General features: G+C 39.8%; 3 protein-coding genes across 60 annotated transcripts in view; 2 read left to right on the forward strand and 1 right to left on the reverse strand.

Moving 5' to 3' along the window:
- Nucleotides 1-22,555, reverse strand: part of UBAP2L (ubiquitin associated protein 2 like) — a 49,026-nt gene extending 26,471 nt beyond the window's left edge. For 6 of the 48 annotated variants that reach the window (XM_056816348.1, XM_056816342.1, XM_056816337.1 and 3 more), the window contains exons 1-11: nt 19,096-19,242; nt 14,859-14,988; nt 13,199-13,276; nt 12,184-12,309; nt 9,243-9,411; nt 8,527-8,622; nt 7,787-7,832; nt 7,136-7,248; nt 5,375-5,434; nt 3,235-3,287; nt 1,354-1,439 (exon numbers count right to left, since the gene is read on the reverse strand). In XM_056816348.1, coding sequence (XP_056672326.1) covers nt 1,354-1,439; nt 3,235-3,287; nt 5,375-5,434; nt 7,136-7,248; nt 7,787-7,832; nt 8,527-8,622; nt 9,243-9,411; nt 12,184-12,309; nt 13,199-13,276; nt 14,859-14,948 — 917 coding nt within the window. In that variant the 5' untranslated portion in view covers nt 14,949-14,988; nt 19,096-19,242. Of the gene's footprint in view, nt 1-1,353; nt 1,440-3,234; nt 3,288-5,374; nt 5,435-7,135; nt 7,249-7,786; nt 7,833-8,526; nt 8,623-9,242; nt 9,412-12,183; nt 12,310-13,198; nt 13,277-14,858; nt 14,989-18,717; nt 18,900-19,095; nt 19,316-19,356; nt 19,407-19,449; nt 19,836-22,417 lie in introns of those variants that run through there. The other 42 variants (XM_056816372.1, XM_056816368.1, XM_056816366.1 and 39 more) reach the window with 20 other exon arrangements.
- On the forward strand, nt 19,623-24,611 carry C2H1orf43 (chromosome 2 C1orf43 homolog). Of its 11 annotated transcripts, none has more exons than XM_016430398.2 (7): nt 19,623-19,761; nt 20,020-20,147; nt 20,619-20,736; nt 20,940-21,008; nt 22,426-22,592; nt 22,690-22,748; nt 23,742-24,611. In XM_016430398.2, exons 2-7 carry the CDS (start codon nt 20,085-20,087, stop codon nt 23,938-23,940), a joined length of 675 nt encoding a protein of 224 aa, XP_016285884.1. In that variant the 5' UTR covers nt 19,623-19,761; nt 20,020-20,084; the 3' UTR covers nt 23,941-24,611. The 11 variants fall into 11 exon arrangements, with proteins under 11 accessions (XP_016285884.1, XP_007482030.1, XP_056672362.1 ...); XM_007481968.3 differs by having other exon boundaries at nt 20,076-20,147; XM_056816384.1 differs by having other exon boundaries at nt 20,076-20,147; nt 20,940-20,993.
- A 282-nt stretch (nt 24,612-24,893) lies between these two features.
- CFAP141 (cilia and flagella associated protein 141) lies at nt 24,894-27,606 on the forward strand. The gene is made up of 4 exons (XM_001372809.4): nt 24,894-25,057; nt 25,372-25,412; nt 25,880-26,009; nt 27,321-27,606. Exons 1-4 carry the CDS (start codon nt 24,980-24,982, stop codon nt 27,420-27,422), a joined length of 351 nt encoding a protein of 116 aa, XP_001372846.1. The 5' UTR covers nt 24,894-24,979; the 3' UTR covers nt 27,423-27,606.
- Nucleotides 27,607-27,956: the final 350 nt, after the last annotated feature.

A 27,956-nucleotide genomic window follows, 5' to 3' on the forward strand; every position in this document is an offset into this window, starting at 1 on the left:
TTGACAATACTAAATTTGTTAAAATTTGGAAACTTCACCCAAAATTTTGAAATTTTAATATATTTCATCCACAATTTATAAAAATCTAAAACACATAACACAAAATTATATTGAGATTTTTTCAAAAAAATTGTCTTATACCACTTCCAAAGCCATTTCGGATAACATCATCACTAACACCCTATATTTGTCATAACTTCTCAATAGCTATTTTATTTTATTTTTTTAAAAACTCTTACCTTCTGTCTTGGAATCAATACTCTGTACTGGTTCCAAGGCAGATGAGTGGTAAGGGCTAGGCAATGGGGGTCAAGTGACTTGCCCAGGGTCACACAGTTAGGAAGTGTCTGAGGCCACATTTGAACCTAGGACCTCTCATCTCTAGGTCTGGCTCTCAATCCACTGAGCCACCTAGCTGCCTCCTCAACAGCTATTTTAAATGGAAGAATGTCACATCAAATCCAATAGGTGACAGGGTTGATTCAAGGAACAATGACAACTATTAACATTAGTGCCACTCTAAAATCTACCTTGGGATCTCGTATCTAGACCGTTGTAGCTATTCTGAAGGATAGGGAATAAAACTAGTCATTCAATACCCAATGAGGACCTAAATAAATCCTAGAATTTTGACCATTCCAAAATCAGCATTGTAAAAAAAGTGGATAGTCTATTGAATTTTCAAAATTCAGAAGTAGGTAGGAAAATCTTCACTTGAATCCCAATAATACAAGAAATTAAGTTTATGGTAGGCCTTACTTAATGCCAGGAACATTTTAAGTTCAACTGGTTTAAAAGCAGCACTTAAAACTTATAGAGAAAATCAAGAGCTTTGAAGGGAGGTAGAAATTTCAAAAGATGTATGTATTCCTTGGCATCAGTCTATATAAAGGCCCAAAGAAAAGAAGATGGATAGTTATGTAAGGAAGACAGCAAAAACATTTATGAGAGAACTGAAGTGGCCCTATTATTAACATTTTTTTTAATCCTTACCTTGCTCCTTAGAATCAATACTATGTACTAATTCCAAGGTAGAAGAGTGGTAAGGGCTAGGCAAGGGGAGTTGGAAGTGACTTGCTCAGGGTCACCTAGCTAGGAAGTTGTCTGAGGCCAGATTTGAACCCAGTCTGTAGGCCTGGCTCTCAATCTACTGAGCTACCTAGCTACCCTCCATAGGAGTCACATTTTAATAAAAGCTAGTGCTTTGGGTTTGTTGGTCTTAGTTTATAGCAATCACTTAAAACTGCTTATTAGCAGTTCCTAAAAGTATTGAAAAAGAGAGGTTTATTCAAAATGCATCTCTATAGACATCTAAGACACACTAAAACTAAGTTTATTATACCATTTTCTTACCTCTGACCAGCAGTGATTGTCACATTTTCTGCAGGCAGAGGCACTGAAGATACATTAGAGGCAGTAAAGATCTTGGTCTCAGAAAGCTGAAACAGAGATAAAGAAATGAGTCACTTCCAGTTCCAAATAGGCCATATTCAATGAGATGCAGAGAAAGGGTAATTTAGCCTCAAAGAAAGCTGTGCTATCTAGACCTTTGATAAACCAAACACCTTATTTTTTCAATAGCATTGAGGTACTTTGGTCTGCAATTAGGAAGAATGGTTTACACAGATATGCTTCTTACCTATATGCTTTGATTCTATTCATAATGAATGTGAAGTCAGGAAACCCAACAAAGTAGTGGATCAAAAGGTTCAGAGGATCATAGATTTAAGAGTTTCAAGGAGATATTATAGAGAGGCATCTAATCCAACCCCTTCATTTTATAGAAGAGGAACTGAAACTAAGTTACATAGAAAGTAAGAAGCAGAGCTGGGATCCAAACTTGGGTTCTTTAAACATTCTTTTTACTGTATCACGCTGACCCTCCATAAAATAAAGCCAAACAAGTAAAAGAATAATGTCTATGACTGAAGAGTTTGGCTTTATGAAAAGCTTTTATTTTAGAAATAGTAATAGAATATTAGATAGAATAGAAATAGTAATAATCAAATAGGAAAAGGGGGACAGGGAGAATCACTTTTTCATATGATTAAACCAAATACTTGTTCCAAGCTTCTGGAGAATATAACAAAATTTGCCTCAAATGTTCAAGTTAGTCTGCTCAAATGGACATGTTAAATCCAGTGGAATTGTGCATCAGATACGGGAAGAGGATGTGGGAGGGGAGGGAAAGAACATGAGTCTTGTAACCATGGAAAAATAGCCTAGATCATCCAATTAAATAAAACTAAAAAATAAATAAATAAAACACTCAAATGATAAAATCAGTCACTATCTTGATTTTAAAATACCTTGGAGCAAATAGTTAAAAGCCTGGCAACTAGGATTAAAAAAGGTATCTGATATTGTAATTTCCTTGGCCATTAAGTCACCCACAGCGAAGACTTCACAAAGAACAGAAACATGAGCAACAACTACCAAACAAAATGGAGACTCATTCTTGGAAATCAACTCAGGTTCAGAACATGAAGGTTTCAAGCTCAGAAAAGGGATATAATTATTTCAATACAGGTGACATATATCCAAGTGGTGCTAGAGAGCTTTTATTTGTAATTTTAGGTAGTTGCAAGTGGGGAAGGGGTATGCTAATGGAGTCTGGTAACATCAAATACATGCATCCTTCTCACAAGTAGGCTGGCACAAAAATGAAAGGGCCATAAGATTAACTAGATTATATAGTTGAAGGTAAAGATTCATTATCATCCATCCTTCTACTTCCTTTGTATCTCATATAGAGTCCATAATAGACTTATGGAGTTATGCAAGGAATAAGGGCTTAAAATGACAATGGAATAAAAATATGCCTTCATGAGCACAAGGCATGAATTGGTTATATTGGGTCTTAGCAGTTGTTACAGAACTTAATGCCACCAGAGTGCTTTTTCCAAAGTGATCTCCAGGACTTGTCTCTTTCCTGGCAGTAAGTCTTATTATAGCAAGCTACTATAGCTATGTACATGTATAGAGTTCCATGGTATAGCTATGTGATAAGAATCTGTATCTGTGTAGCCCCTCCATAATGTGGCTTCTTTGGACCTTACTTATCCCTGGTGACATATTTTCATGTCAACTGAAACTGGTCACAGTGGGTCAATATCTCTCAGTTATTCACAGGTTTCTAAGACTTGATTTAGACCACTAATGATAAGGAGTGGAGACTTCAACTTCTACCTCTGAATGTTCAATTTAAGAGGACTTAAGTTTGGAAGCACTTACATCTTCATTCCAATCTTCTGTGCCCCATTCTTCTGTCGCAGTCCTCCATGCACCTAGGAACAAAGGGAAGAATTGAGAAGTGACTTAAAACACTATGGGGTAAGACATACTGCAGAAACAATTTGATGTTCTAAAATGTTTTTCAGGCAAAGAGGTAATGGGAATTTAGCAGTCAGAAAAAAATTCCAAGCACAAGATCATGGACCCTCCCAAAGTGGCATCTCTGAATATAGGATTTTAATGGGATTATGGCTTCACACTCACCATCATTGCCTTTTACAATCACTTCAACTGAAGGAAGCCAGGAAAAACTATCCACCCCACCTCCCACAGAGCAATATCCTTCAAAGCACTTAGCCCTCTGGCCTGATAGGAATTACCAAGGCCAAGTCATATATAGCAGGATGGTAAAAGGCAACATAAACAAGAGCATGCAACTGAGCTTATTTAACGGGGATAAAAAAAACATCCCAGGTGATTTAAAGAGAGATGGCCACACTGATTTAGCAGCACAGACGGACCCAGTAAAAAATGATTTTGATGCTGAGTGAAGACAAAACAGTGAAGGAAGGACAGGGATCTAAATCTAGAGGAGTGAAATATAAAGTAGTCTTGGGAGTCAGAAGATCCAAGTTTGTATCCTAGATGGAACTTACTGTGACATCAGTCACATGATCTGAGTTTTCAGTTTTCTCATCTGTAAAATAGGGATATTACTTTAAACTATCTACCTCACAGTGTAGTTGTGAGGGGGAAAAAAAGCTGCTGATTTTAAAGCCTAACTATAGAAATGTGAACAATTATTACCTGCCATTTATTTCAATTCAAAGTAAGGACATACCCATGACTAGCTCCACTAGATACTAAATAAAAGATCTGATCCCTCTGAAAATAACACTATGGAAAGTATGTAACACCAAAGTCAATACTAAAGGATATAATCTCAAACTCCTATATTCAATCAGGAATAAGTCTATCTATTGAATAGGGAAAACTGTATTAAATAAGAACACTATTCCTTGACACTGATTATTTTTCTCAATTGGACCTGGGAAAATCTGGCTCTATTTCTTATACTGACTCCTCCCATCAGATCTATTCTAACCTTACCTAATTTAAAAAACTAATTCTGGTCTACTATAGTTTGGGGTAATGGGGTCTATAGGGAAGAAGACTAAAAGTACAAGAAGGCTTATGATATAGCCCTAATTTCTAATTCTACATTTCTATCATCTTCTATTTCATATCTATTCTCAGTTAGGGGGTGGAATTGAGGGGAGCACTATTTTAAAAATCAGGTGAATTCTGATGTACTCTTAAGACTTTCTTCAACAACTAAAGAATTATATGACACTTGCCTGATAAGGGAAAGAAGACCTCCTTCACTCTTCTCCCCAAGACCAGTTCTAAGAGTAATTCCCTAACTAGCATGAGAATTATATTTCTCACAAAAGGAAAAGATTCTTGACAGAACCAAGATAAAAAATAAAGCCTATAGACTCACATATTTTTGTCTCTAAAGGAAAGCACTCAAGTTACACTTGCAACTTCCATCTGAAATCCTTCTGAATATTCAACAATAGTAAAAAGCTTGTCACTTCCAAAAGAAAGAGATATGTTGGCACAAAAACTTTTTCAGGAACTAACAAAACTCTCCAACAGGAGATAAGATAGTCTTCAATCCAAGCAGAGGTCCAACTCTAATCCACTTAAAGCAGTAAACTATATCCTATTCTTCCTCTGAAAACACACATTCTTCCTTCCTCCTCTCACAAACTTCAACCTGCATAGTCAAAAGGAGACTAACTGAAAGAAAAATTTCTGGTGACTGTTGGAGAGAAGAATAAAGGCACCAGAATGATATTATTTCATACAGGCATGATTGAGAATGGGTTCAGGATAGGGTGTGCCAAGAGGACTAAGGAACAGTGGGAGTTGAAATGCTTTTGATGACAAAAAACTATGGTTTCCTTCCAACAGAAAACATAGAAAGCAAACATCAAATATTCACTAAATGAAAAAAATTTGAGAGACAGACAGAAACAGCAAGAAATAAGAATGACATATCCACAGATATTTCAATTTATAAAAAGCTATAAAAATAATATCCGGGGCAGTTAGGCGCCTGGATGTATCATACCAGGAGCAGTCTCAAATTTTCGGGGATAATTTGACCCCTCAACCCCCATGAAATCAAGTCCTGAAACAAAAAAGAAAAGAAAAGAAAAAACAACCAGTGAAATTTTGCTTATGAATGAAAACGTTTGTCCCCAGTACACAACTCCCACTGTACCTGTGGATATTCGGGGGGGTAGATTTTTTTCTTCTAAATTTAAATTAAGAAAGGATGCTAGAAGTTGCTTTTATGAAAACACAAAAATGGATCATGCATGAGGACATGTTCATATCATGAATTAACAATGATGGAAATGCATGAACCTATACCTAGAGCTTTAACACTAACAAGATGATGGATGGTAACATTACATACAATTTCATTCAGTCATAGATCATAGGTTGTCAAACTCTTAATCTTCCAAATCAAACCTCCCACTTTCCCACTCTAGCAGACTTTGTAAGTCAGTTTCTTGTTGAAGATAAATTTACTGTTTACAATCTAAGGATGGGATCCTAATTTGATTACTCTTTCTAACTAAAAGTGATATCTCTATAAGCCTCTATTTGCTCTCTCAATTAAGACAGTTAAGACCAATGGGATAAGTATCAAACTGGTGATCAAAAATATTAACTTTAGAGGCAGCTAGGTGGCTCAGTGGATTTAGAGCCAGGCCTACAAAACAGAAGGTAAGGATTTAAAAAAACAAAAACACATTAAATTCAATGTTCATATTAAAAAAGACCCAAACCCCAGCTACCTCTACCCGTCCAAAGGATGAAGAATGAAGAATTGGCCTCCCAAGGTTGTACCTCCACAACATGGAGAGTTAAAATAGAAACAGGATATTTTATGACAGAATGGTCAGGCATAATAAGAATTCTAGGTATCTATCTGGTCAGTAAAAACTTCAAGCCTCCATCCAATGGGACAAAGTAGACTCATAGGAGATAGCAGTTAAGTAGAAAAATTAAGGGTATGTCTTTTGGATGAGAGCTTTAGTTCATGCCAAAGAACCCCCTAAAATCCTAGAAATTAACTCCTGCCTAGATGTAAAAGGGTTAATATATGAAACTGTAGTCTTCTAAGTTGCTGGTATCTAAATATTCCTCAAGACTAGAAAAGTGTTAACAACAGGCTTTCCAGGTATTGGACAACTGCTTAACCAAAGGATTTCCTCAAAAGTGGAAGGAATCCAAGGAAAACAAGGAGCCCATATTATATTTTAAAAAAACACACATATCGTTCTCCCACCCCTCAAAAACAACAACAAAAACCCACCACACATCTTGTTAGTGCCACACAAACTTAGCATATGCTTTTAAACACACACATCCACTCTGCAGGCAGGTACCAAAGCTGGCTCAGAAGAACATACATGTAACCTGGGTAAAGCCCCATAATGCTCTACCACCCAAGGACATTTGAAGAAGAGCACTGGGAGAATTGAGGACCTCTTTCTTGCCTGTATGTTGCTCAGACCCCCTGATAGAGAAGTGAAAGGTTTTTCTGCCTCAGTGCTAGAAAGCAAACTGGCAGTCATTTCCGATTAGGATACTCCTTCCCTTCAGTAGACAGTGGTTTAGATATGCCATTTATTCTGCTCAAAGGACAGAGATATCTCAATGAATACTACAATGCATTTTAGAAATTCAAATGGTGAATTCTAGAACTAATTCTATTTCTCTTACCCCCAAATATTTCTTCTACTTTTCTCTAATAACCCAAAAATATTAGTGCCCCAGATTCCCAGGGGGATAACAGAACATATAAAGATTAACTCACTCGTCCCATCATCTGGCTCAAAACTGCCAGTATTGTTCCACGTATTGCCACTGCTATTGCCATAGTTTTCATCGGTGTTGGTTGGTTCTGCATAATCAGCTGGGTTAAAGGTTCTAAAATAAAGGAGACAAGACTTCAAAAGCTCCAATCTCTAAGAACTGCCACCAAACAGCACTATAATGAAGACAGTGAAACTCCTGAACCTTCCTCTGTCTCCAATTCCAGTGTGGAATGGCTTCACTTTACAAAACCCATTTGCTGTCTGTTGTTTTCTCACTAGCCTACACAATGTTTCAGAGTAGTCTCAACTGCACATTGCCTATTTAGACTAAAATGGTACTATCCATCACAAAACTCTTAAGGGATTTCAGGGAAGTAACAAGCATCTGCATTCAGCTGAAACTGCCAAGAAAGATGAGAGATCAATCTAAGCAGCAACCACTTTTCTAAGCAGAGATAGAAGGCAACATGCCCTTTTTCTTATTGCCCTTTGTGGAATTGGAGTGTTCTTCAATTATTATTCTAATCTAGAATGGGATTGTGTGTGTTGTAATTGTTTTAAGATATCATAGTATCTTAATTATGGCGACACCAAAAAATAAAGAGAATGGGGATGACTTATTTTCAAAACTCCTAGTCAATGAAACTTACCCCATGCCTTGGGCAGAAAATCGTCCTCCCCTCCTACCAGAGCCACCTAAAAATAAAAAGGGGGGGGGGGGGGGGAGGAGGGAGGAAAGTCTTAAAGCATATGTAAAGCATACAATAAAACCTATGTGTGTTTTAAAATTTTGTACCCTAGGGACTTCATTTCCCAGCATTCTTTACTCTTTCTGGGGTTCCCTTGTCTTGCGTCCCTGCATTGCCCCCTGGTGTGGGTTTGTTTATAAATTTGCTGAAACCCACACTGCAGGGCTTCTTGTCTTTGGCTTGTAGGGTCTCCAGCTCTTTGCTCTGCTCACTCAGCTGAAGGAAACCCCTTTCTCTCATTTTGTTGTTATTAAATCCTATAAATTTAAATACTTGAGTATTCATTCATTTTTTAGTCTTACACCTACTGAGGAAGCTTTGGCATAATAGATGCTAAGTGGGTAGTTTAATAAAAAGGCTCTCTCGACAGTTTCAAATAGAGGATCAGTTAATATGAGAAATAATTACTAAGAGCAAAGATCCCCTTCTCCTGCCTAATCTGTTAAATACTCATTTAAGTGCATCAATACCCACTACAAAAAACAACCAAAATTGCTTTGACTATATCCCTCACCCAACCCAGCAACTCTCAATTCTTGCATATAATTTAAAAAATAAATGTAAAAAAGAATAAGACAAACTCCTAAAGAAAAAAAAGTCAGCAAATAAATTTTTTGCCCCCAATTTAGCAAGATGATCACCTCTGCCTCGTCCACGGCCCCTTCGGCCTCTTTCTGTGCCTCTTCCAGATGGGCCTCCAGTCTTAGCACCATCTAGTCCATTTTCCTGGCCCCGAACTAAAATATAAACATGCATAAACAACTAATTATAACATGGAAAATAGGAACATATTCAGCATAAGAGAAGATGAGTTAGACTATAAAAATAATCTTAATATCTACAGTATTTGGGGAAAGGTGAGTATTTGCACATTTATGCTGGCTATAAACAGAGAATTCCATTGATAGAAAAGCTCTGGATTAAACAAGTGATTATGGGATGGTTATACATCAATCTGACAACTACAGATAGAAAAGGATTTATGTAAGGGACACTAAGAGCTTCATGAAAGGGAAGGTGATTAGGAGAAAGGAGGAGTGGTTTAAGACTCCTTGAATTCTCCCATGGAAGGACACAGCTATGTCCTGAAGTCCAAACATCTTAATATAGTAGTTGACATTAATTATTAAGATTTGCAGAACATTTTACATCCATTAACTCATTTGATCCTCATAACTTAATGACATAGTGTGTATAGGTGTTTGATCCATTTTACAAATGGGGAAACTAAGATTTTAAGAGGTTATACGACTTGCTTATGGTTCCATGGGAACAATATAACCTGACTCCAAGTTCAGCACTCTATTCACTATGCCTTAATAAATCATAGTAGGTTTTGTTAAGTCCACACGCATACACTCTCTTCCACGACTGGAGCCTCTTCCCCGCCTTGGTGGCCCACCGCGTCGCCTACTATAATCCCTGTCTCGGTCTCGATTCTCTTTGCCTTCTTCATTGGATTCCATCTGTCCACCATCCTTCTGTCCAGAGACTCCCTTCTTTTTCCCAACCATTTCCCAGGAATGCTTTAAAAAGGGGGGGAAAAAAAGAGGAGGAAAGAAATTACTGCTCTGCAAAGAACAGACTCTTCATAAGACTCTTCCAAGACTGCATCTAAGATGGCCAAGCATTTTCCCAACCTCTTTTCTCAATCTCAAACTCTAAGTATTCCCCCATGTATAATCCTCCATACAAATGAAAGTCATAAACAAAGAAAAATGTCAAGTTACAGGCTAATAATTTATAAGTATGGTCCTTCCGATAAGGAAAGCATCTATAGTCATTGATCAGCTAAGATTATTTCCAAGACCATTCTTAACATGTGTTCCTCTAAGACCATGGGTGATCAACCAAAAGACTTTACTTGTCTGACTCTCATTTATTTTGAACTGAGCACAAATTGTCTTTGAGCCAGTGTCTCACCCTCCATTCATCCCCTAAAAAAAGATCATCTATCTAAGTCTAGCCAACTGAAACAAAAAGTAGAATTGGCACTAAAAAATATTTACTTTGTTTTGCTTATATGCTACTTATTTCAATTTTTAAACTAAATTTTATTGATGCCTTTTGTTCTCATATTAGTCTTTTTTTGGAAATACTTCCCTTTCCCACTGGCTAGAATTGAATCTTTCCTTATAACAAAAGAAAAAGTGAAGCAAAAACTCCTGAAATAGTAACTTGTACTTGCTAATGTATATACAACACTATGCCTTGGTAGAACCAACCTCTTAAAGAGGAAGGAGATATATTTCATTATTTGTTCTAAAGATCCATTATTGGTTTTTTCATTTCTCTCACCTAAATCTTCTCAAGTATCTCTGATTCCTCATAATTGTCATTCCTTTCTGCATAATAATGCCTTTGATATATTTATTATGACATATAGGCATTTGACAATTTCCCCAATCAATGGATACCTGTTTCCAGTTCTTCCTTATATCAAAAAAAGTACCACCTGAATTTTTTGAGATATATTGGGATCTTTGTTTCCAAATTCTTTAGAATTGTAAATGCCCAATTACAGGACTGTCAGGACCAAGGATATAAATGGGTTTTTCACTTTTCTTAAGGACACGAACTCAACCTCTAGGTTATAGCCAAAGGAATTTTCTCAAAAAATGAAACGGGTTTGAAGAAGACTTACAACTAAAAAAATCAGCTAAATGACTCTGCAAACATACACCTCAGAGAAGGTGAACTTTTTAGAAATATTAAAAGCTTCAAATGCAATGCACCCTTCTTCACATAGCAGTACTACATGCTCAGAATTGGTCACAGACAAAGATTTTAAAATAGCAAGGCAGGCAGAGGTTCCATTTCATAAACCAAGACAGGCAGGAGATAGCTTCCCAATTATTCCATAAACCAAATAGCAGTGGCCTTAATCATCAGCAATTATCAAATAAAACCAATAAAAATTGTCCTTTCAAGAACAAATGTTCCATCCATAGTTCTTACGTGTCATCTCATCTTCCAATCCAAGTTACCTCCCAGAAAAGCACATTACAACAAGTGAGTCATTTTATGTTCTTCAATGCACCATTAATTGCCCATGGTTAAATAGTCTCATTATTATAACAACCTGGAAATCAGATTCAAGTAAAACAAAACAAGCAGAAGTTGATGGCCCCTGGATTTTCTACTGATTCTAAAACCTTAGGGGAAAGAAAGGGGGAAGAGAAGGAGAGAGAAGACTGTAAGGGAAGTATTACTTCCCTCTAAACTTGATATTAATGTCATGGTGGATGACATCTACACATAGGTCCTACACAAACAGTGAATTTCTACACCTTTCTCACTGTCACTGTTTAGATCTCAATTACCCAAGCAATTTAAAATTACTGAAAAATTATCTTGTTTCCCACTGGTTTCATGAAAGACTGGTGAATCTATGGTATATATTGGCATTCCTCAGCTTCAGTTTTCCATTGCAAGGTTAAGTAAAGTTAGAAGTGATAAAAACAGATTATGAGAAAAGATGTTCTTGAGTTTAAAAAGTATACCGTAATTCATGTCTTGTAGCTAAAGTCAAAGACCCTTGCCTTCACAAGAATCTCATAAGTTCATAGCCTTGAAATTCAAACTTCTTCTAAATTAATCATTCTCCACAAACATTTTGGGCAGAAAATGGGGGGGAAAGGCAGGGGAGAAAAGTGGATAGTTTTGTTCAAGAAAAATAAAGAGAATTTCTCAATCCATGCTAACTATCCTACCCTTCTCTCTTCGTTAATAAGGTGAGAAAAGCTACAAAACTTATTTTTCCTTCTTTATCACAAGTAGTTTCAAAAGGTGAAATAGCATTGTATGATCCTCAGCCTATTTTGATGGGAACATACTGAGTTAAGAATAAAGCACAGATTGTGACTGCCTATTCAGCCATGAAAATGTCCAATCAGTCTTATGATTAATAAACAAGAGTATCAAATGTTGCCTCTTCCAATTCAAAAACAACCTTGAAAATAAGTCACTAGCCTAGAATAAATTACAATTTATACTGAGCCAAGCAGAAGAGACACATTTTATCTGTTTACCTACCACTGTTATCTCCTTAAAGGAAGGATAACTGGTTAAAATAAAGAGCACACCACAAACATACACGTGCACAGTGAACTATTAATCTTTTGGAACCTTTTTATAAGGCTGTAATATGCTGCAAACAAAATTCCAAAAGCATTCCCCGTTGTTTGTGAGGGCAATGCATTGTTGAAAGTGTGCAACCTCATTTTGTATTATGCAGGAATTATAATCTCCCAATTGCACCCCAAACTACAATATTATATACTAAGTAAGCATCCTACCGTATCTGGGTTCCCCTCCAGCAGCACATTGATAGCTCTATTGACATCTCCATTGCAGTCATGCAAAGCAATCACACATTCATCCTGGTTCTTGCCTGTGATATCAATCAGCTGCAAAGAGAAAGACTATAATCACCATGAGCCAGTTTGTATCTCTCACACACAAAAAAAATGGGAGGGGGGTGAGGGAAGGGTGGAATAGCGGTAGAAGAGAGATGGTTCAAAGAGATAATAACACCTTGAAAAACACAAAAAGTGGCATTTTGAGGTTCTGTGTCCAAAAGCAGAATTTTTCATTTCATGGCGGCTATATGTTTAGGATTGGGTATAGGAGTTTATATATGCCAGGCTAGTGCAAAACTAACTCAGTGCCAAATAGAGAACAAATCCTCAACACACATTTATTGCTAAAAGACTCAGCTTATAACAAAGGTCACCAAATCTGGTGTTTTAAGGCACCATCACCATCATCATCACTAGTATTTATATGGCACTTTAAGGTCACAAAGCACTTTACAAATACTATCTCATTTTTATCCTCACAATTACCTCTGGGAAGTAACTGTTATTGTTATTCCTATTTCATGGATGGGTAAACTAAGACATAGATAGGTTAAGTGATTTGTCAAGAGTCACCAGCTAATAAAGTATGAGACCATACATGAACTGAGGTCTTGCAGATTCCAGGTAGAGGTGCCACAACAGTTTGAAGTTGATATAGAAAACACATAAGCATTTATCCATTTATTCAACAATTAATTACAAATTAAAAGTCATATCTCTCAAAACAATATACTTATCCAAAAGAGTAAATAAGAAATTCAGGCTAAAGAAAGAACTCATTCTTGGCCTGGGTCAATCACATTTCAGGTTATATAAATTACATAATCTTTCCAATGTCCCCAGGCAAATCAGTATCCTGATAAGTAATGCCTTCTGCATGTATAGTTACTTGATACAATTATCTCGTCATCATCCACCATCCCTCAAAATCATAGTAAATTGGTATACTCACTTGCTTCACCTTCTCCTCAAAGTCAGCATCGTTGTGGTCCGAAATCATCTGTGCAAGTCTAATCTGTTCTGCAGTAGCCTATAAATTGAGATGGAAACCAGGAAGTATGGTCAGAAAAGTATAGTCAGAAGCAGTGAGGGCAGTGCCTGTGCAAAGTAATTTCAAATCTCTTTCCTGGATTCCCTTTCCCTTTACAATTGATAGGACACCAAGGGCTCTAAAACCACCTCACAACTAATGGTGCTTTACAGTTTACAAAGCACTTTAATATTATTTCATTTGACCCTCATAACAACCCTGTGAGGTAGATATATATAGGGCAGGTATCATTATCCCCATTTTATAGAAGAGCAAAACTGTGGTTCAGAAATATTAACTGATTTGCCCAAAGACATAAAAAAAGTAGTAGGATTAAGAATTAAGCAATCAAATCCAAGTCTTCTGAGGTCTAGTATTCCTTCTGTTCATGCTGACATGGAAGCAACCCAGTAAACATTGAATAGAAGACTTAAAGAGAGAGAAGTAATCATTAATACAGTTCTCAGATTCTCAAGTCATTTCACTAAAAAGAGGAAGTTGCTTATGTTTAATGTAGTTTTGTCCATAGGAACAAGTTTCTAAAACGTTATCCCCTAAAGTAGCTTGGTCACAATTCTAGACATATGCTCAATTGTAATTTTTATTAGAAAAGCCTATTCCAATTTCCAAGGCTACCTTTTTGCTTCTAAATCTGGAAATATCTTAAGAACAGCAAGTTTGGGCCAAGGATAGAATAAGCCTTCCTATTGAATGATCATTATAAGAATATAAGGTGCTTAGGACTATAATGACTTGCTTGGTAACAACCTTAAGGGGCCATGTGCTAGAAAGAACCTCGAGAAGTGGTGAAAAAGAGTAAAGGGAAAACTCTGAGCAAAATTCTCCCCCCAACCAAATAATGAAATATAATTCATTAATCACATTAATAACCAAATATGAATTATTTATTCACAATAGACTAATCAACCACCACTATTGAAAATAGATCTCATCTAAACCAATATTCAAAAGAACCTATAAAGTTTAGTTCCCAGATGGTTAATTTATCCTTTTAAACTGGTAACTGAGCAATGCCCGAGGGTGTCTTTACTGGATGATTTTGAAAAAAAACTTAGAGTAAAGGCCAAGTCCCCATTTGAAGGGAAAACCAGATAAACCTTCCAAAGGCCCCAAAAGAACAAGACAAAAGACAAAAGGGAAAGAACAGATCAGACCCAGAAGTCAGAAAATGGCTAGACACATATGGGCTAAAGAGTGGGGTCACACTAGAAAAATCTAAGAAATTAGGAAGATATTATACTAGGGACCCAGAAAAAGAAAAGAAGTGCTATCACCAAATTGGAGCCACAGGGGGTACCCAAAGACAAAAGTCACATTAATCCTTTTTCTCAAAGCCTCACACAGCAACATTAAATAGCAAAAGAAAAAAAGAAGGTAGCTCTTTTGTAGCAGCACATGATATTAACAAAGAAAGCATCAGGAGAATAGGAGAGCTAAGGTCTAATCTTAAAAAACAGAATATAGAAAGAAAATTCAAAGCACAGAATGAAGCTGTGCTGGATGTAAGGCTCAATCAGCCATTTGGGTTGCCCATACTCTACTTTCCCTCAGATTTCTTTACCTGTGGCCTCTGCTTGTGCTGTGTCTGGTTCTGTGTCTGTGTCTGCTCCCAGTTTCCCCGGGCTCGGTTAGTGCCCACTGATGTCATCATTTACAGTATATACAAATAACAGTATTTACAAGGTAGAATGCTGAAAGATTTAAAAAAAATTTTTTATTAGAGATTAAATGTGGTCAAAATATATTTACCACTCTCCTTTTCACTCCCCTTAATCAAAAACTTTATATTATTCTTATCTAGGCCCAGCAAACCAAGAGAATGCTGCTTTTGGGGAAACATCATAGTTAGATTGATAAGTTTCCTAAGGGACTATGGCTTTTAACCCATTTTGGTATAGCATAGTGTATTGTGTTTATTATTTGCTTGATGATGGGCAGCCATGTAAAAAAAGTACAAAAAAGTTACCAGCTTGTTCTAATTCTTCTAGTCCTTGGCAAGTGGCTATCTGTAAGCCTAAGCAACCTGCTAATAAAACAAAAAAGCAAAAAGCCCTCCCCAAGACCAACCCCTTCACACAGATAAGAGTCTGCTCAAATGCCTTAAAACTATAGAATTACCAAAAGGTAGAAGTAGAGTCCTTCCAAAAAGATCACTAACCCACACTCACAGGAAGAAAATCAGTTCAAAGTACTCCTACCTAAAGAAATACATAACCTCTACCTCTGAAATCCAGGCGCTTTTTCCAATCCTCCCACCCCCTTTAAAGTTTCCATCTGTACACATGATGTGGAGGCTTTTTTTAAACTAAGGCCTTCCAAAAGAGACATATTAACTCCAGTGACTTTGCCTGGAACACCAGCTCTCCCAGCAGCAATCTTTGTTTCTTGTCTTTGCAGCTGCTTCTCCATCTAACCTGCTGGTCAACAAACCCCAAACTCTTAGGGCTCACAACTGCCATTATTACTTTCCACAGCTCTTCTGAAGCAGAACAACCCAGAATTGCAGAATTAGCCAAAGACCAAAGTACCTAACACAGTCTTACTTGTATGGGGAAGCACTATAAAGTCATCTCCTGACTGCGCTAATAGGAGTTAGAGAACAGCATATGGAAAGCTCACTCTAACCTGAATAGATTTAATTCTAACTACTCAATTTTTTTTTTAAGTACAACTCGACACCTCTTATGCATTTACCTTATAATACTATCTCAGCTGCTATTTTTAAGTTTAAAAAACAAAACTAATAAAATCTTCCTTTTACTAATGGAAGGCAAATGGAGAGCAGGGATTTTGACACTACTTCATTCTCAAAGGTGCTCACTTTTCTAATAAGTTTAGAAATGTCTACCCCATTTAATTCTTGGATAATGGAAATAAATATCAGTCAATTCTAGATTCCTGTAATTGATTCAATATGGTCACAAATAGGATGTTGAACTTGGTAATGAGGTTCTGCTATCTCACCTCTTTCATTTTCTTGGATAGTCCACAGAAAAATACTTCTCTTTGAATTGCTAATAAAACAATTTATTTGGGACAAGTTCTTTACAAATTTGTGACACTATGGTTACATACAACCTTGATCATTACAATGTCAATAAAAGTTTCATTTTCTTCTGTTTCCAAAAAAGTAGTTAAGCATTTATAGGGAACATTTTATGGGAGAGTCAGATACCAATTTTAACAACAACAAAAAAACATACAAATATGTCAAGGGAGTACAGGCTATATGCTACACAGTAGTCTATCTTTCTAGGCTGGCATCACAGTCAAGTTTTAACATTTCATCTAGAAAAATACAAGTATCATTTAACTAACCACCACTACATCCAAACCAGCAGTGGAGATAAAACAATGTCAAGACACGAACAAAGGTGTTCATATTGGTTTTATTTTTAAATTAGCTAATCTAGGATTTCTAACTTAGTATGAGTTGGCACTTCTCATCTCAATCTACAATTTCTAAATGTCGTTCCACCATACATTTGATTTCAATTTGAAGATGAGTTAGGAGAGTATATGCTAGGTACACAATGATATTACATAGCTATGGTTATTTGCACAATTGTCTGGACTCAATCTGTTTGGAATACTTAATGGAAAAACACTACAAATCTTTAAGACATTCTTTTGATCACTCCTAACTGAATTGCCATATCTCTCTCACAAATGTGTGATAAAATGTTATGTAGACAACTTGCAAAACAGTGAGCAGGGTCAGCAGGAAGTGACTGATCTAAAGCATTACTTGGATTACAGAATTTGGTACCTTTTAGCAGTGGACAAGGAAACACATCCAAAGTTGGCAGGAAAGAAAAAACCATCTTACATACTACCTTTCTTAAAGTTTAAGGATGTGCTGATGGAGAGGGAAGAGAAATCTCAAATTAATTACTAAGCTAAAAGGAATACCTTGATAGTAGGTATAGATATCAAAGGAGCTATCAAACTTTCTTTAGAAAACCAGCAACTTAAAAGACAGCCATTGAGATTAAAAAAAAAAGTTACTGAATTAATTGATCCAACAAGCATTTATTTGCATATCTATGTGTCCAGTTCCATAGGACATATGAAAATAAAATGAAACATGATCCCTGCCCTTGAGCTTACAATCTAATTGGAGATACAAAACACAATTAGAAAGTAAGTTCTATGAGTGCACTAAACTAAGTGCAACGATTCAGAGATGACCACACCAGAGCCTGGCAGATACATCCTTTTGCTTCTAATGTCAACTATAATTCTTAAGTAGCTTTGGTAAATTGACCTCTTGGCATATGTATCCCTCCCCATATCCAATCCCACTCTGACAAAACAAAAATACCTCCCTATATAGGTATGGTTAGTACACCTTTTAAAACACAACACTGGTTTTATAACCTTTTTACTAGTTCACAAAACCCAGCTAATTAGAAATTAAATTCCTGTCCATTTTGGAAGCAACCAAACCCACTGAAAGGCTTGGCTCATTTGAAATCAGGCACCTCAACTAGACAACAGAATAACTAGTAGGATGCCAAACATTTTAAATTTGTATTAAGGAAGAGTGTCAATCTGAGCTGAGTATGTCTCAGAAGAAGCACATCACAAGTTTTCCAAGTCAGTACACAAGAGGGGAAAAAAAGATCTCACTAGCATTCTAGGCTAATAGTCAAGGAAGATAGAAATTGCCTATTACTGTAGTCTTTTTCTTTTCCTAACATCACACCAAAGGGGTGGCTATTTCAAGCATGGGGCAAATTGGTTATGGCATCAGTTTACAGGCAATCTGGGTACTCACCACAAGGTGAAAGAACACGATACATTTGGAATTTGTGCCCCATTATGGGAAATGCTTTGCACATAGTACGGCCTAATGAACAGTTCTTGAACTCGATTGAGAACACAGTGATAAAGACAGTCGGTGCTCCAGTGCAATATAACTAAGGAGCTTGAAGCAGTGAGATCAAGCTCCCCCACATGCTTTTGATTGTTGAAAGTACCCAAGGCTCCACTGGGCAAAGAGATGAAAGATATTAATGAAAATGCCTTCAAAACTCCAAAAGATAAGACAAAGTGAGAAGAGCAATTAGAGCAGTTGACAAAGGAGTTAGGAGTGAAGAAAACAGGGCGGAGGACCGACGAGTGAAGGTTCAGTCCCAGAGATACATGGAGAGCCGGCAGGACCAATAGCCCACCTCTCCCCAAAAGATTGATCCTTTGCACTCAAATTGAAAAGCCCGTAAGAAAATTAAGTAAAGGGTGTGGGCAACTTCGTCCCACAGCTCCCCTGATCTCTCCTTGCTCAAACCCAGGCCGAGTCCTAGCTCGGGTGAAGGGAGGCCCCGAGTACGTAAGGCTGGAGGGGGAGAGCGCCGCGCCCCCCCCCCACTTTCTCCTCAGGCGCAGTGTTATAAAGAGGGAGGAAGGGGGAGCCCTACCTCAGGCCAGGCCCAGGCCGCGCTCGCTCCCTCGCGCTCTCTCCACCCCCCAGGCCCGAGCCGCATGGCCCCCCCCCCGGCCACCCTGCGCCCCGCCCGGCCACACTCCCAAATCTAGGCCCCGGCTCCGGCGCGGCCCAGTAGGCCGCAAGCCCGACCATAAACAAAACCCCGGCGGCTGGCCCAGAGTGGCGGGGGTGGGGGGGGGTGGGGGAGCCTGGGGCCCGCGCGACTGAAGGGGGGAGCACGGCGCGCGGAGGGGGGAGGGGAAGCCCGCACCGCGCGAGGGGGGGGGCAGCTGCTGGGAGAAGGGGCCACGGCGGGAAGAGAGAAAGGGTGAAGGGGGAATCGCGGATTTAAAGGGGCCGCGGACAATACCCGGCCCCGCCGCGCTGCCGCTACCGCCGCCGCCGCCGCCGCCGCTGCCGCCGCGCTCCCAACTTTACCTCAGTCTCCTCCACACTGACACCCCGGGCCGCGCCGCCCCTGTCACGTGATATAGACTCCCTCTTCTCTCTCCACCCCCCCCTTTTTCCTCTCGCGCTCGCTCTCGCGCCTTTCCCCTCCCTCTCTCCTTCCTTCCTCCCCCAGCACGTGACACGCAAAGAGGCGCGCGCCCGTCGTCCTGCCACGAGCCACCTTCTCTGGATCCGAGGATCAGCCTCCTCCGGTCACGTGACCTTCCCAAGACCTCCTTTTCCTCCCTGCCCCGCAGGCCCGCCCCTCTCTCACGCGCTCTCGCCTGCCCCTTGCCGGTGTCACGTGCCGAGGGAGAGGAACTCGTCACACTTCCCTCCGCCTTCTTTCCTTTCTCGGCTTCAGTTCCCCCCCTAATTCCCCCCGTGCTCCCGCCGGCCGCCATGTTTTCTGACCGGGCCCGGCTTTGGCTTCCGCCATAAGGAAATGGCCAGGGAACGCCAGGGAGCCCTGTGGCCGTCGCTATCGCGGAGCCCAAGCTAACGAAGCTGGAGGGAGGCCATGGCGTCCAGCAGTAACTGGTTGTCCGGGGTGAACGTGGTGCTGGTGATGGCCTACGGGAGCTTGGTGAGGAGCGACCCCCCTACGCACTCCTCCCTCCCCCGTGACCAGCCCCGTCCCGAGGCTGACCGTCCACGCCCTCCTGGCTCCGCGCCGACCCCCAGCTCCCCTCGTGCGAGCACCCTCACCCTGCTGACCTGCCCTCCCGGGGGTGGGGAAAGGCCCAAGCTCGCTAATCTGGATCTCCGAATTAGGGGGAAAGTGGGAGGGGGGCTGTGGGGAGCCGCAGCTGGAGCCTTTCATCTGCTTAGAGGGGTCTCCAAGGGCCCCCTCTCCGATTTCCCCCCTAGGTATTTGTGCTGTTATTCATTTTTGTGAAGAGGCAGATAATGCGTTTTGCTATGAAGTCTCGAAGAGGCCCTCATGTCCCTGTGGGGCACAACGCTCCTAAGGTGTGTCTCTGGAAATTCTCCGCAGTTCATAATCGGCAGTTTTTAAGTGAAAAGATATGGATTTTTCTCCATTTCTGGAATATTGCCCTAATCTACTTCTAACCCATCTACATCCTCTAATTTGAGATTGTGGAAAGATCGATGTACTATAGGAAAACCTGAGTTTCAGAAATGCTGCCTGTTGATTATCAGGCAGTGTTTTTTGAGTAATTCCCGCTGTAATTTATTACCTGGATGCTGAGTGATTATTGATGGGTCTCTTGAGTGTTGGAGAACCCTAGTCTCATTTCTTTACTTCCTAAGGTACCAGTAGTCAGAAGATTTTTAATTTGCTTCCTCTTCCTGATCAATCGTTTTATTTCCCTGCCCCAGAGGTTACTGCATTTTTAAATTGGTGGGAGGTATTAATAATAAAATAAGCCACCAGGGATAAGCATTCCAAGATAACTGTTCTCTTCTCCATGTGAGCAGGATCTGAAGGAAGAGATTGACATCCGACTGTCCAAGGTCCAGGATGTAAAGTATGAACCTAAGCTTCTTGAAGAGGATGATGCCAGACTTTTACAGCTGGAGACACCAGGAAATCAACGTATGGGGCGAGTTTTCCAACTTGGGGATGACTAAATTTGGAAAGCTAAGGGCTCAGAGTTTTATTTTCTGGAGACTGAGAGTTAGAAGTGCTAGGAAATCATAATTTTAGTTGCTTTCTGTTATAGTTGATCTAATAAAGCAGGCTTAATAGTGAAAGGGTGTTGGGAATGGTATTCCTGATTCAAGCAATTGTCTTTACAGATTGCTACAACTACCTGTACAGAATGAAAGCATTGGATGCCATTCGTGCCTCTGGTAAGAGTCAGTCAGGTATGAGAAGGTCTCTTCAGAGATCCTGATGTTCTAGTTAGAAAAGAAGCTTAAAGACCACATCATAAGGATAAGAATAAATCCCTCCTATCCTTACTGGGGCACATTTGTCTTAGGAACTCCCTGGAATCTACAGAATATATTTCCTTGGGGCCCAACTTGATGAAGAAATTAGGAAAACCAATCATTCTTTTTTAGAGATATTTTGCCAATGATTCCCTTATTTTTGGATAAGGAGGATGGGAGAAGGGATACAGTGTGCTGAATTCTTAAAAGGCAGGAAAGATCTACTTCTGTTTCACCTCATGTTAGAATAGGCAGTTAAAAAGCCCAGTGGGTAAGAGTGCTAAACCTGGAGTAAGGAAGATCTGTGTTCAAATCCACCCTTAAACACTATGATCCTAGCAAGTCACTTAACCTGATCAGCCTTAGTTTCCCCAGCTATAAAATTAGAATAATAATAGCACCTCCTACTTTAGGTGGTTGTGAGGATCAAATAAGAAAATATTTTTTATTACTCTTTGCAAAACTAAAAACAGCTATATAGATGCTATAGGTATTTTTTTAACTTACACATTCTCTGATTCTAAGGATTCATGCTGTTACTGCTAGAAAAGGATAAACATCTAGTTTTATCAATGCTTATATTTCAAATAAGGAAACTTGGTTTAGAAATGGGAAATGGCTTGCTAGTCATAGACTAGCTAGTGAGTGATAAAATTTGTTTCTTGACTTTTAGTCTACTAGTCCATTATCTTAACAACTATCCTTGAAAGTAGAGACCTGGCCTCTAGGGAAAAGCATCCCTAATGATAAGCAATCCCGGGTTGGGACCCCTAAACCAAGAGAAATGAGGGAGGGGAAACTAAGACTGATGAGAAATGGTTGCAGAAGAAGTTCTAAGGAGATCAGAAGAAGACAATTTAGAGGTGAAGGCAAGGAAGGGTTACAAAGAAACATCACAAGGCCTTAGGTTTCAAGCCCCTCCTCAAATTCTGTATTCCCTGAGCCTAATCCTTGAATCTCCACCAAAACCCTACTCATAATCAAGCTGAAAAGTGATCAGAAGATGCTCTGATCAGAATAAACATAGAGCCAAAGCTATAGGAGATTTATCCATATATACCCACTTTATAAAAATGCTCATAGATTCCTAAATGGTGGGAAATATACAAAACCCAAGAAGTTGAGGAATAGGTCCTCCCATTCACAGAATCCACTATTTGCTACCCTTACCAAACAGTTGTTGAGGCCTAGATGTTTGGCTTCTATTATTCCTTCCAGAATTTCCTATGACCTACTTAAAAGTTGCATTCCCTAATTTGAAGAATTATTGATCAAGATTACTTGGGGGTATAGGACATTTCTTACAGTAAGTGCTTAAAAAAGTATTTTCATCAAGTCTTTACCTTTTCAGAGATTCCTTTCCATTCAGAAGGCCGGCATCCTCGTTCCTTGATGGGCAAGAATTTCCGATCATATCTGCTGGAGCTTCGAAACACAAGTACTCCCTTCAAGGGTGTCCGAAAGGCCCTCATTGATACCCTGTTAGATGGTTATGAGACAGCTCGATATGGAACTGGAGTAAGTCAGTTGATCTGTTTGCTACTTGTGGTATTTTTATTTGAAGTAGACACAGTAGAGAACAGAGCTTAAAAGATCCCTACCCTCTTTTTCACAGGTCTTTGGCCAGACGGAATATCTACATTATCAGGAAGCACTGAGTGAACTGGCTGCCGCGTGAGTGTGGGTAAAACATGTCAAAGTAGGGTTGGTTGTGAGTTCCTTTTTTTTTTTATGCTATATATGTAAAATATTAGTACCCAGTGGGGGGAGGGGGGGGCTCAACAAAAAATAAAACAGACAACACCTGTGATGTTTCTAATAAACTATGTCTGGTGAAGGGATTTGAATCTATTTGTTTTAGATAGAGAGATGGCAAAGTGGAAAAAGAACTAGATTTGCATTCAGTAGTACATAGATTTATTATATATGATATCTTGGACAAATCTCTTTTTTCTGAACCTCACCCATAAAAATGAAGGAGACAATTTAGAATCTAGATGACTCAGAGATGTCCCTTACGGTTCTCAGACCATAAATACCATAAATGTTAATTAAGTGGCTACTGTGTGCCAGGCATTGATAAGCACTCAAAAGGCAATACAAAGATGAAAGTGGAACTGTCTCCAAAGAACTTACCTTTCAGAGGGAGAGAGGGTGACAGTAACTCTAAGAAATCAAAAAGAGCTTCTTATAGAAAGAAGGTGAGACTTAAGCTGAGTTTTGAAGGAAACCAGAGATTCTGAGAGGCAGAAGGGGTGGGGTGGGGGGGTTGAAGCATTCCACTTTAAAAATCTAGTGTCCCCAGAGATTGGAATGTGAAATGTCATTGAAGAAGAGTAAGTCAACAAATCTTGGTGGACAATAAAGTAAATAGAGGGTAGAGGAATGTGGTATGTGAAGACTGGAAAGGTAGAATACTTGAGATTTTATGATTTAAAGGGGGAGAGGTTGGTTCTAAGCTTCATGTAATAAAAATCTGGCTGGCACATATTAGAGAAAGAAATGTTCTTTTTAAAAATTAAGTTGAATTTTAGCAAACTACAATGTGTGTGTATGTGTGTATATATGGTGGCACAGACCATTAGTTCATATTGAGAATCAATGAGCCCTGAACTATGATCTTTCTCTTATGTTGGTCATAACTGGTTTTCTCCTTGGATGCTTCAGTGTCAAAGCCCGTGGTGGAAACTCCCAGCGGCAGCACCAATCAGCAGCTAAGGATCTAACACAATCTCCTGAAGTTTCCTCCCCGACAACTATCCAGGTCACCTATCTGCCGTCCAGTCAGAAGAGTAAAAGAGCCAAGCACTTCCTAGAGCTGAAGAGTTTTAAGGATAACTACAACACACTAGAGAGCACCCTTTGACTGAATTTGAGGAGAGCCATAGCTAATGTGGCTCCAATAAGAGAATCCAGTCTCAGTACCCAGGGATTTCTCCAGGGCAGCAGACAGAGCAGCACTGGACAGCATTGATACCAGTAGGCCCAGAATTCCTGCAATGTATGCCTAGAGATCCTTCTTTAGCTTTTTCCTCTGGTCTGCTGTAGAACTACACATTAGAGGCAATCTTTTCCCCCTCCATTAGCATTTTTATGGATTTGAATCCACATATTTTCCCTGTCTATGTCACTTTCTCCTTACCCCAACTTGTTTTTGATCATGGTTATTTTTTGCTCTCCTAAAGTCAGTTTTACTCTAAATGGGTTGGGGTGGGGGAGGACACATGATGGTAGAAATGGAAACCACAGAGCCCCTATCTTACACAGTTGGATGGGGACTCCAGCCCATGGACATGTCACTTAAAGTTATGGAATGATAAGGGCAGGAGGAACTAGGGTGTTGTACTTAAACCAAACCCTGTTGAGATTTGTATTGTGTTTAGTGCACTGCCTTGACCTTTTCGAATACTATAGATCAAGGCGAGTGACTATGGGGAACTGTTGTGATATAGGCACTAATTCCTTATTCCCCCAATAAGTCACTACATTGGTCTCACTTTATAAACTGGTTATTTAATAAAACAGCTATAAAAATAAGCATATTTGTTGCTGATTTCTGCTTCTACCTGTCTGGAGTAGATCACCATGGGGGTGGGGGGGTGCAGGGACAGGGTTCTCTATGTGTACACCTGTGAGGGTAGGGTGGGGCTTATTCTCCTAAAATTATAACTCTGGTACTGCTTCTGAACCCCAGCATAAGAAGTCCTGGATTTAGGTTGATGACTTCAGGTGGTGGTGGGGTCATTCTTGGAAGGCTAAAGAACTAGGATTCCCTTTCAGGTCACCTAGGCAACAAGCCAGGTGACCAATCAGGTCCTAGGCCTAGGGTATTATTGGAGCCATGCCTAGTAACCAGGGTAATTGAGATCAGTGAAAGGACAAAACAGGAAGAGCAACAGTCAACAATGTCTATCCGGCCTAGTAAGCTCCCAACAAACTTGAGATCGTCCCTGACCTTGGACCAGGTTATAAAGATAGAAGAGGTATGGCAGAGATGAAGTATTGATGGGGTTTCTCAGATCTATTTTCCCCAGAATGAGCAAGGGGAAGCACCAAAGAAGGATTTTGTAATGAGCTCTTCTCCACTCCAGTAACACAAGTCCCAGGATCAGGATATTGCTTTCCAAGTCAATGTTGAAATATTTTGAATGATGTGTGGCTAGCCATTACCTGTTTCTGAAGGGGTGACTGGATGGGGAAAGGATCCCCTGAGTTCATCTAAGCTAAGCTAACAAAATGGGTGCTAGGGTGGGGACTTGGTAATTGGACTGACCAGGTACATTCATTTTCCTTGCAGAGTTACAAGAGGGTAGTAGCATTTGAGAAGGCTGTTAAGAGGTAATTTTTACCTACGACCTCCATCCCTAGCCCTTCCAATGACTTCTCTGCCTCCTCTGTTCTCCATTCTCAAACTATTCCTCAATATTATAATTATCTCAGTAGTTCAGGGAGAGATAAGAATTAGCTTTGTTTCACATAACTAAGCAAATGTAAATCCATAGCTATGTACTAATGCCCTCCAGGTTAAACTACACTACTCAGTTAACCCCTTTCTCTAGTTTCTGTCTCCCAAGATACCCTGAATGTAAATGGGGGTGATCAAAAGGGGGGGCCTTTATTGAGATCTTGATTCATTCCTAGCAGTATAATAAACACTTATTAGAGGTTTCACTGAGGCATAGTAGACAATACCTATACTTGAGCTACTTAATTATGTAGGAAATATAAGACAGAAATTCTAGGTTACAGAGATGTCCAATAGTATTCTGTCCTAACACAAATCCATCTTACATCTCCTGGGGCAGTTGGAAAAATACAGTGGTGCAGTGTGTATGGCAGGAAACAATGGACCAGAGGAGGAACCCTTATGCCATCCTGAAAATGCAAGACACCGAGGAACAGGAGATGGCAATGGCCAACAAGCAGCTGCTGATTGTGAGTGGGTCAGCCCTATTATTGGGCCCTTTTGCTCACTAGGATCCCTGGGGCCATCCATAGTCTACCCTGACCCACTTTGCTAGCAGCTAGCTGAACTTAACATGTCCTCAATTCACCACATTCTTTTTCATTCTAAGTAGCAGAGCTTTGAATTCAGCAATTTACATCCCACCTGTGATATATTTTGATATTCAAATCTAACAAAAATTCTCTAGGGCCTAGCACAGAGACTGTCACATAGTAGGCTCTTTTTTAAATATTTATTTTTCAAAACCCTTACCTTCCGGCTTGGAATCAATAATGTATGTTGGTTCCAAGGCAGAAAAGTGGCAAAGGTTAGGCTAGGCTTCCCACACATACTTTTTTTTAACCAACTGCCACTTTTATTCTTCCTTTTCCTAGTTAAAACCTGGGAAGAGGGGAAATAAGGAAATTTAGCAATTAAGATGCTGCCATCCAGACCAATTGGATGGGCTCGAGTATGGCCTTTGCAGCAGCTCTTGGCCCTCCAGATAAGTGGGTGGAGAAATGAAGCAAACACCACTCAGCAGTAGGCCAGGTCCTGAGGCTCATGTACCCATTCCCTGATGATAAGGAAAGCCTATGGGGTACAGAGACCCAAGGCACTCCAAGGAGTGAGGGCCAGCACCTCTCCAGGAGAAGGGGCAAAGGGAGAGCCAACAATGACTCTCTACACTCCTAAAAGGGGGTAAAGGAGACCAAGCACTATATAGAGAGAGGGAGCAATCCAGTCCATTTGGAAATTCCTTCTCATCTATCTCATTCTACCAGAAGATCAAATTTCACAGCAGCCTCAAACTGTTCAACATGCCCAGAGCCTCACAGCTAGGAAGTATCTGAGACCAGATTTGAACCCAGGTCTTCCCATCTCTAGACTTGGCTTGAAATCCACTGAGCCACCCAGCTGCCCCCATGGAATGCTCTTAATAAATATTTATTTATTGGTTGATTCTCTGATCTTTTTCCCAAAGTGCTTCTCTAGCTCCCTAAACTTAAAGTACTTCAAGTTGCCCCAGGAATTGCCTTTATTTCTATTTCCCTAGTGTCCCTTAACCTCTGCTGTGCCATATTAGGCTCACCTAGCTTGAGGACATGATGTGTTTTGCTCCGTGTTCATTTGTGCAAAGTGTAGGCTACCTTCCCTGACCTATCTACCTCTTGTCCCCTGTGTTCAGTTTAAAAAAAACAAACCAACCCCAAAAACTAGAGAACCAGTCAAGGACAGAGGGTGGTGGGTGGGTGCCAGAAGGCAAGTGTCCACACTTTACTCTGACCTCCCTCTCCCAGGTTCGGCAAGCTGCCTTAAATCAACTGTTTGAGAAGGAGCAGCGACAGTACCAGCAAGAGCTGAATCAGATGGGCAAATCCTTCTATGTGGAAAGACTCTGAAGGCATCAGAGGCACTGTCCCTTTTTCTCTAACTGTTCATATTTCAGGGTGCCCGAGGCCTAAACTTTTCTCCCTAAGATAAGTCTGGATCAGGCTATTTGCCTACGACCAGGCTGTCCATTTTTCATCTGTAATTTTTTTATTTTTTGGTAAAAGTGATATATTAAAAGGCTGATCAAGGCAAGAGTGACCTCTTGTGATCAATTCAGGGAGTGTAATTCTGGTGAATACTAGCTGGGAGGGAGAGAGGAGCAATGTTTGATGCATTCTGGTTATTAATGATGATGATTCTGGTTGTTAATAATTTAAATATGGATCTACCATTAGGCCACCTGGCTCACCACTTTAAGCTCAATCCTTGGTCCTACCCTTGAGATAGATATCAAAACTTCATTTTCACAGTCCTCTAAACTCAGTGGCTGGTTGGCTTCCCCTCTGCAAACTCCTAATAAGTTTCTCTTCCTCAAGCCCTTTTCTGTTTAAACACATTCCTTCAGTTGCTGCTGTTTGTTTTCAAACCTCTTCTAGCTGACT

This window comes from Monodelphis domestica, chromosome 2 (assembly GCF_027887165.1).
Source record: "Monodelphis domestica isolate mMonDom1 chromosome 2, mMonDom1.pri, whole genome shotgun sequence".
In the NCBI taxonomy this organism is placed as follows: domain Eukaryota; kingdom Metazoa; phylum Chordata; class Mammalia; order Didelphimorphia; family Didelphidae; genus Monodelphis; species Monodelphis domestica.

Coding starts and splice junctions, on each gene's coding strand:
- CFAP141 (XM_001372809.4), top strand. CDS start 24,980: ATGTCTATCCGGCCTAGTAAGCTCCCAACAAACTTGAGATCGTCCCTG. Junction 25,058..25,371: donor AGGTTATAAAGATAGAAGAG/GTATGGCAGAGA, acceptor TTTTCCTTGCAG/AGTTACAAGAGGGTAGTAGC. Junction 25,413..25,879: donor TTTGAGAAGGCTGTTAAGAG/GTAATTTTTACC, acceptor CTCCTGGGGCAG/TTGGAAAAATACAGTGGTGC.
- C2H1orf43 (XM_007481967.3), top strand. CDS start 19,696: ATGGCGTCCAGCAGTAACTGGTTGTCCGGGGTGAACGTGGTGCTGGTG. Junction 20,148..20,618: donor TGGGGCACAACGCTCCTAAG/GTGTGTCTCTGG, acceptor CCATGTGAGCAG/GATCTGAAGGAAGAGATTGA. Junction 22,593..22,689: donor CAGCTCGATATGGAACTGGA/GTAAGTCAGTTG, acceptor TCTTTTTCACAG/GTCTTTGGCCAGACGGAATA.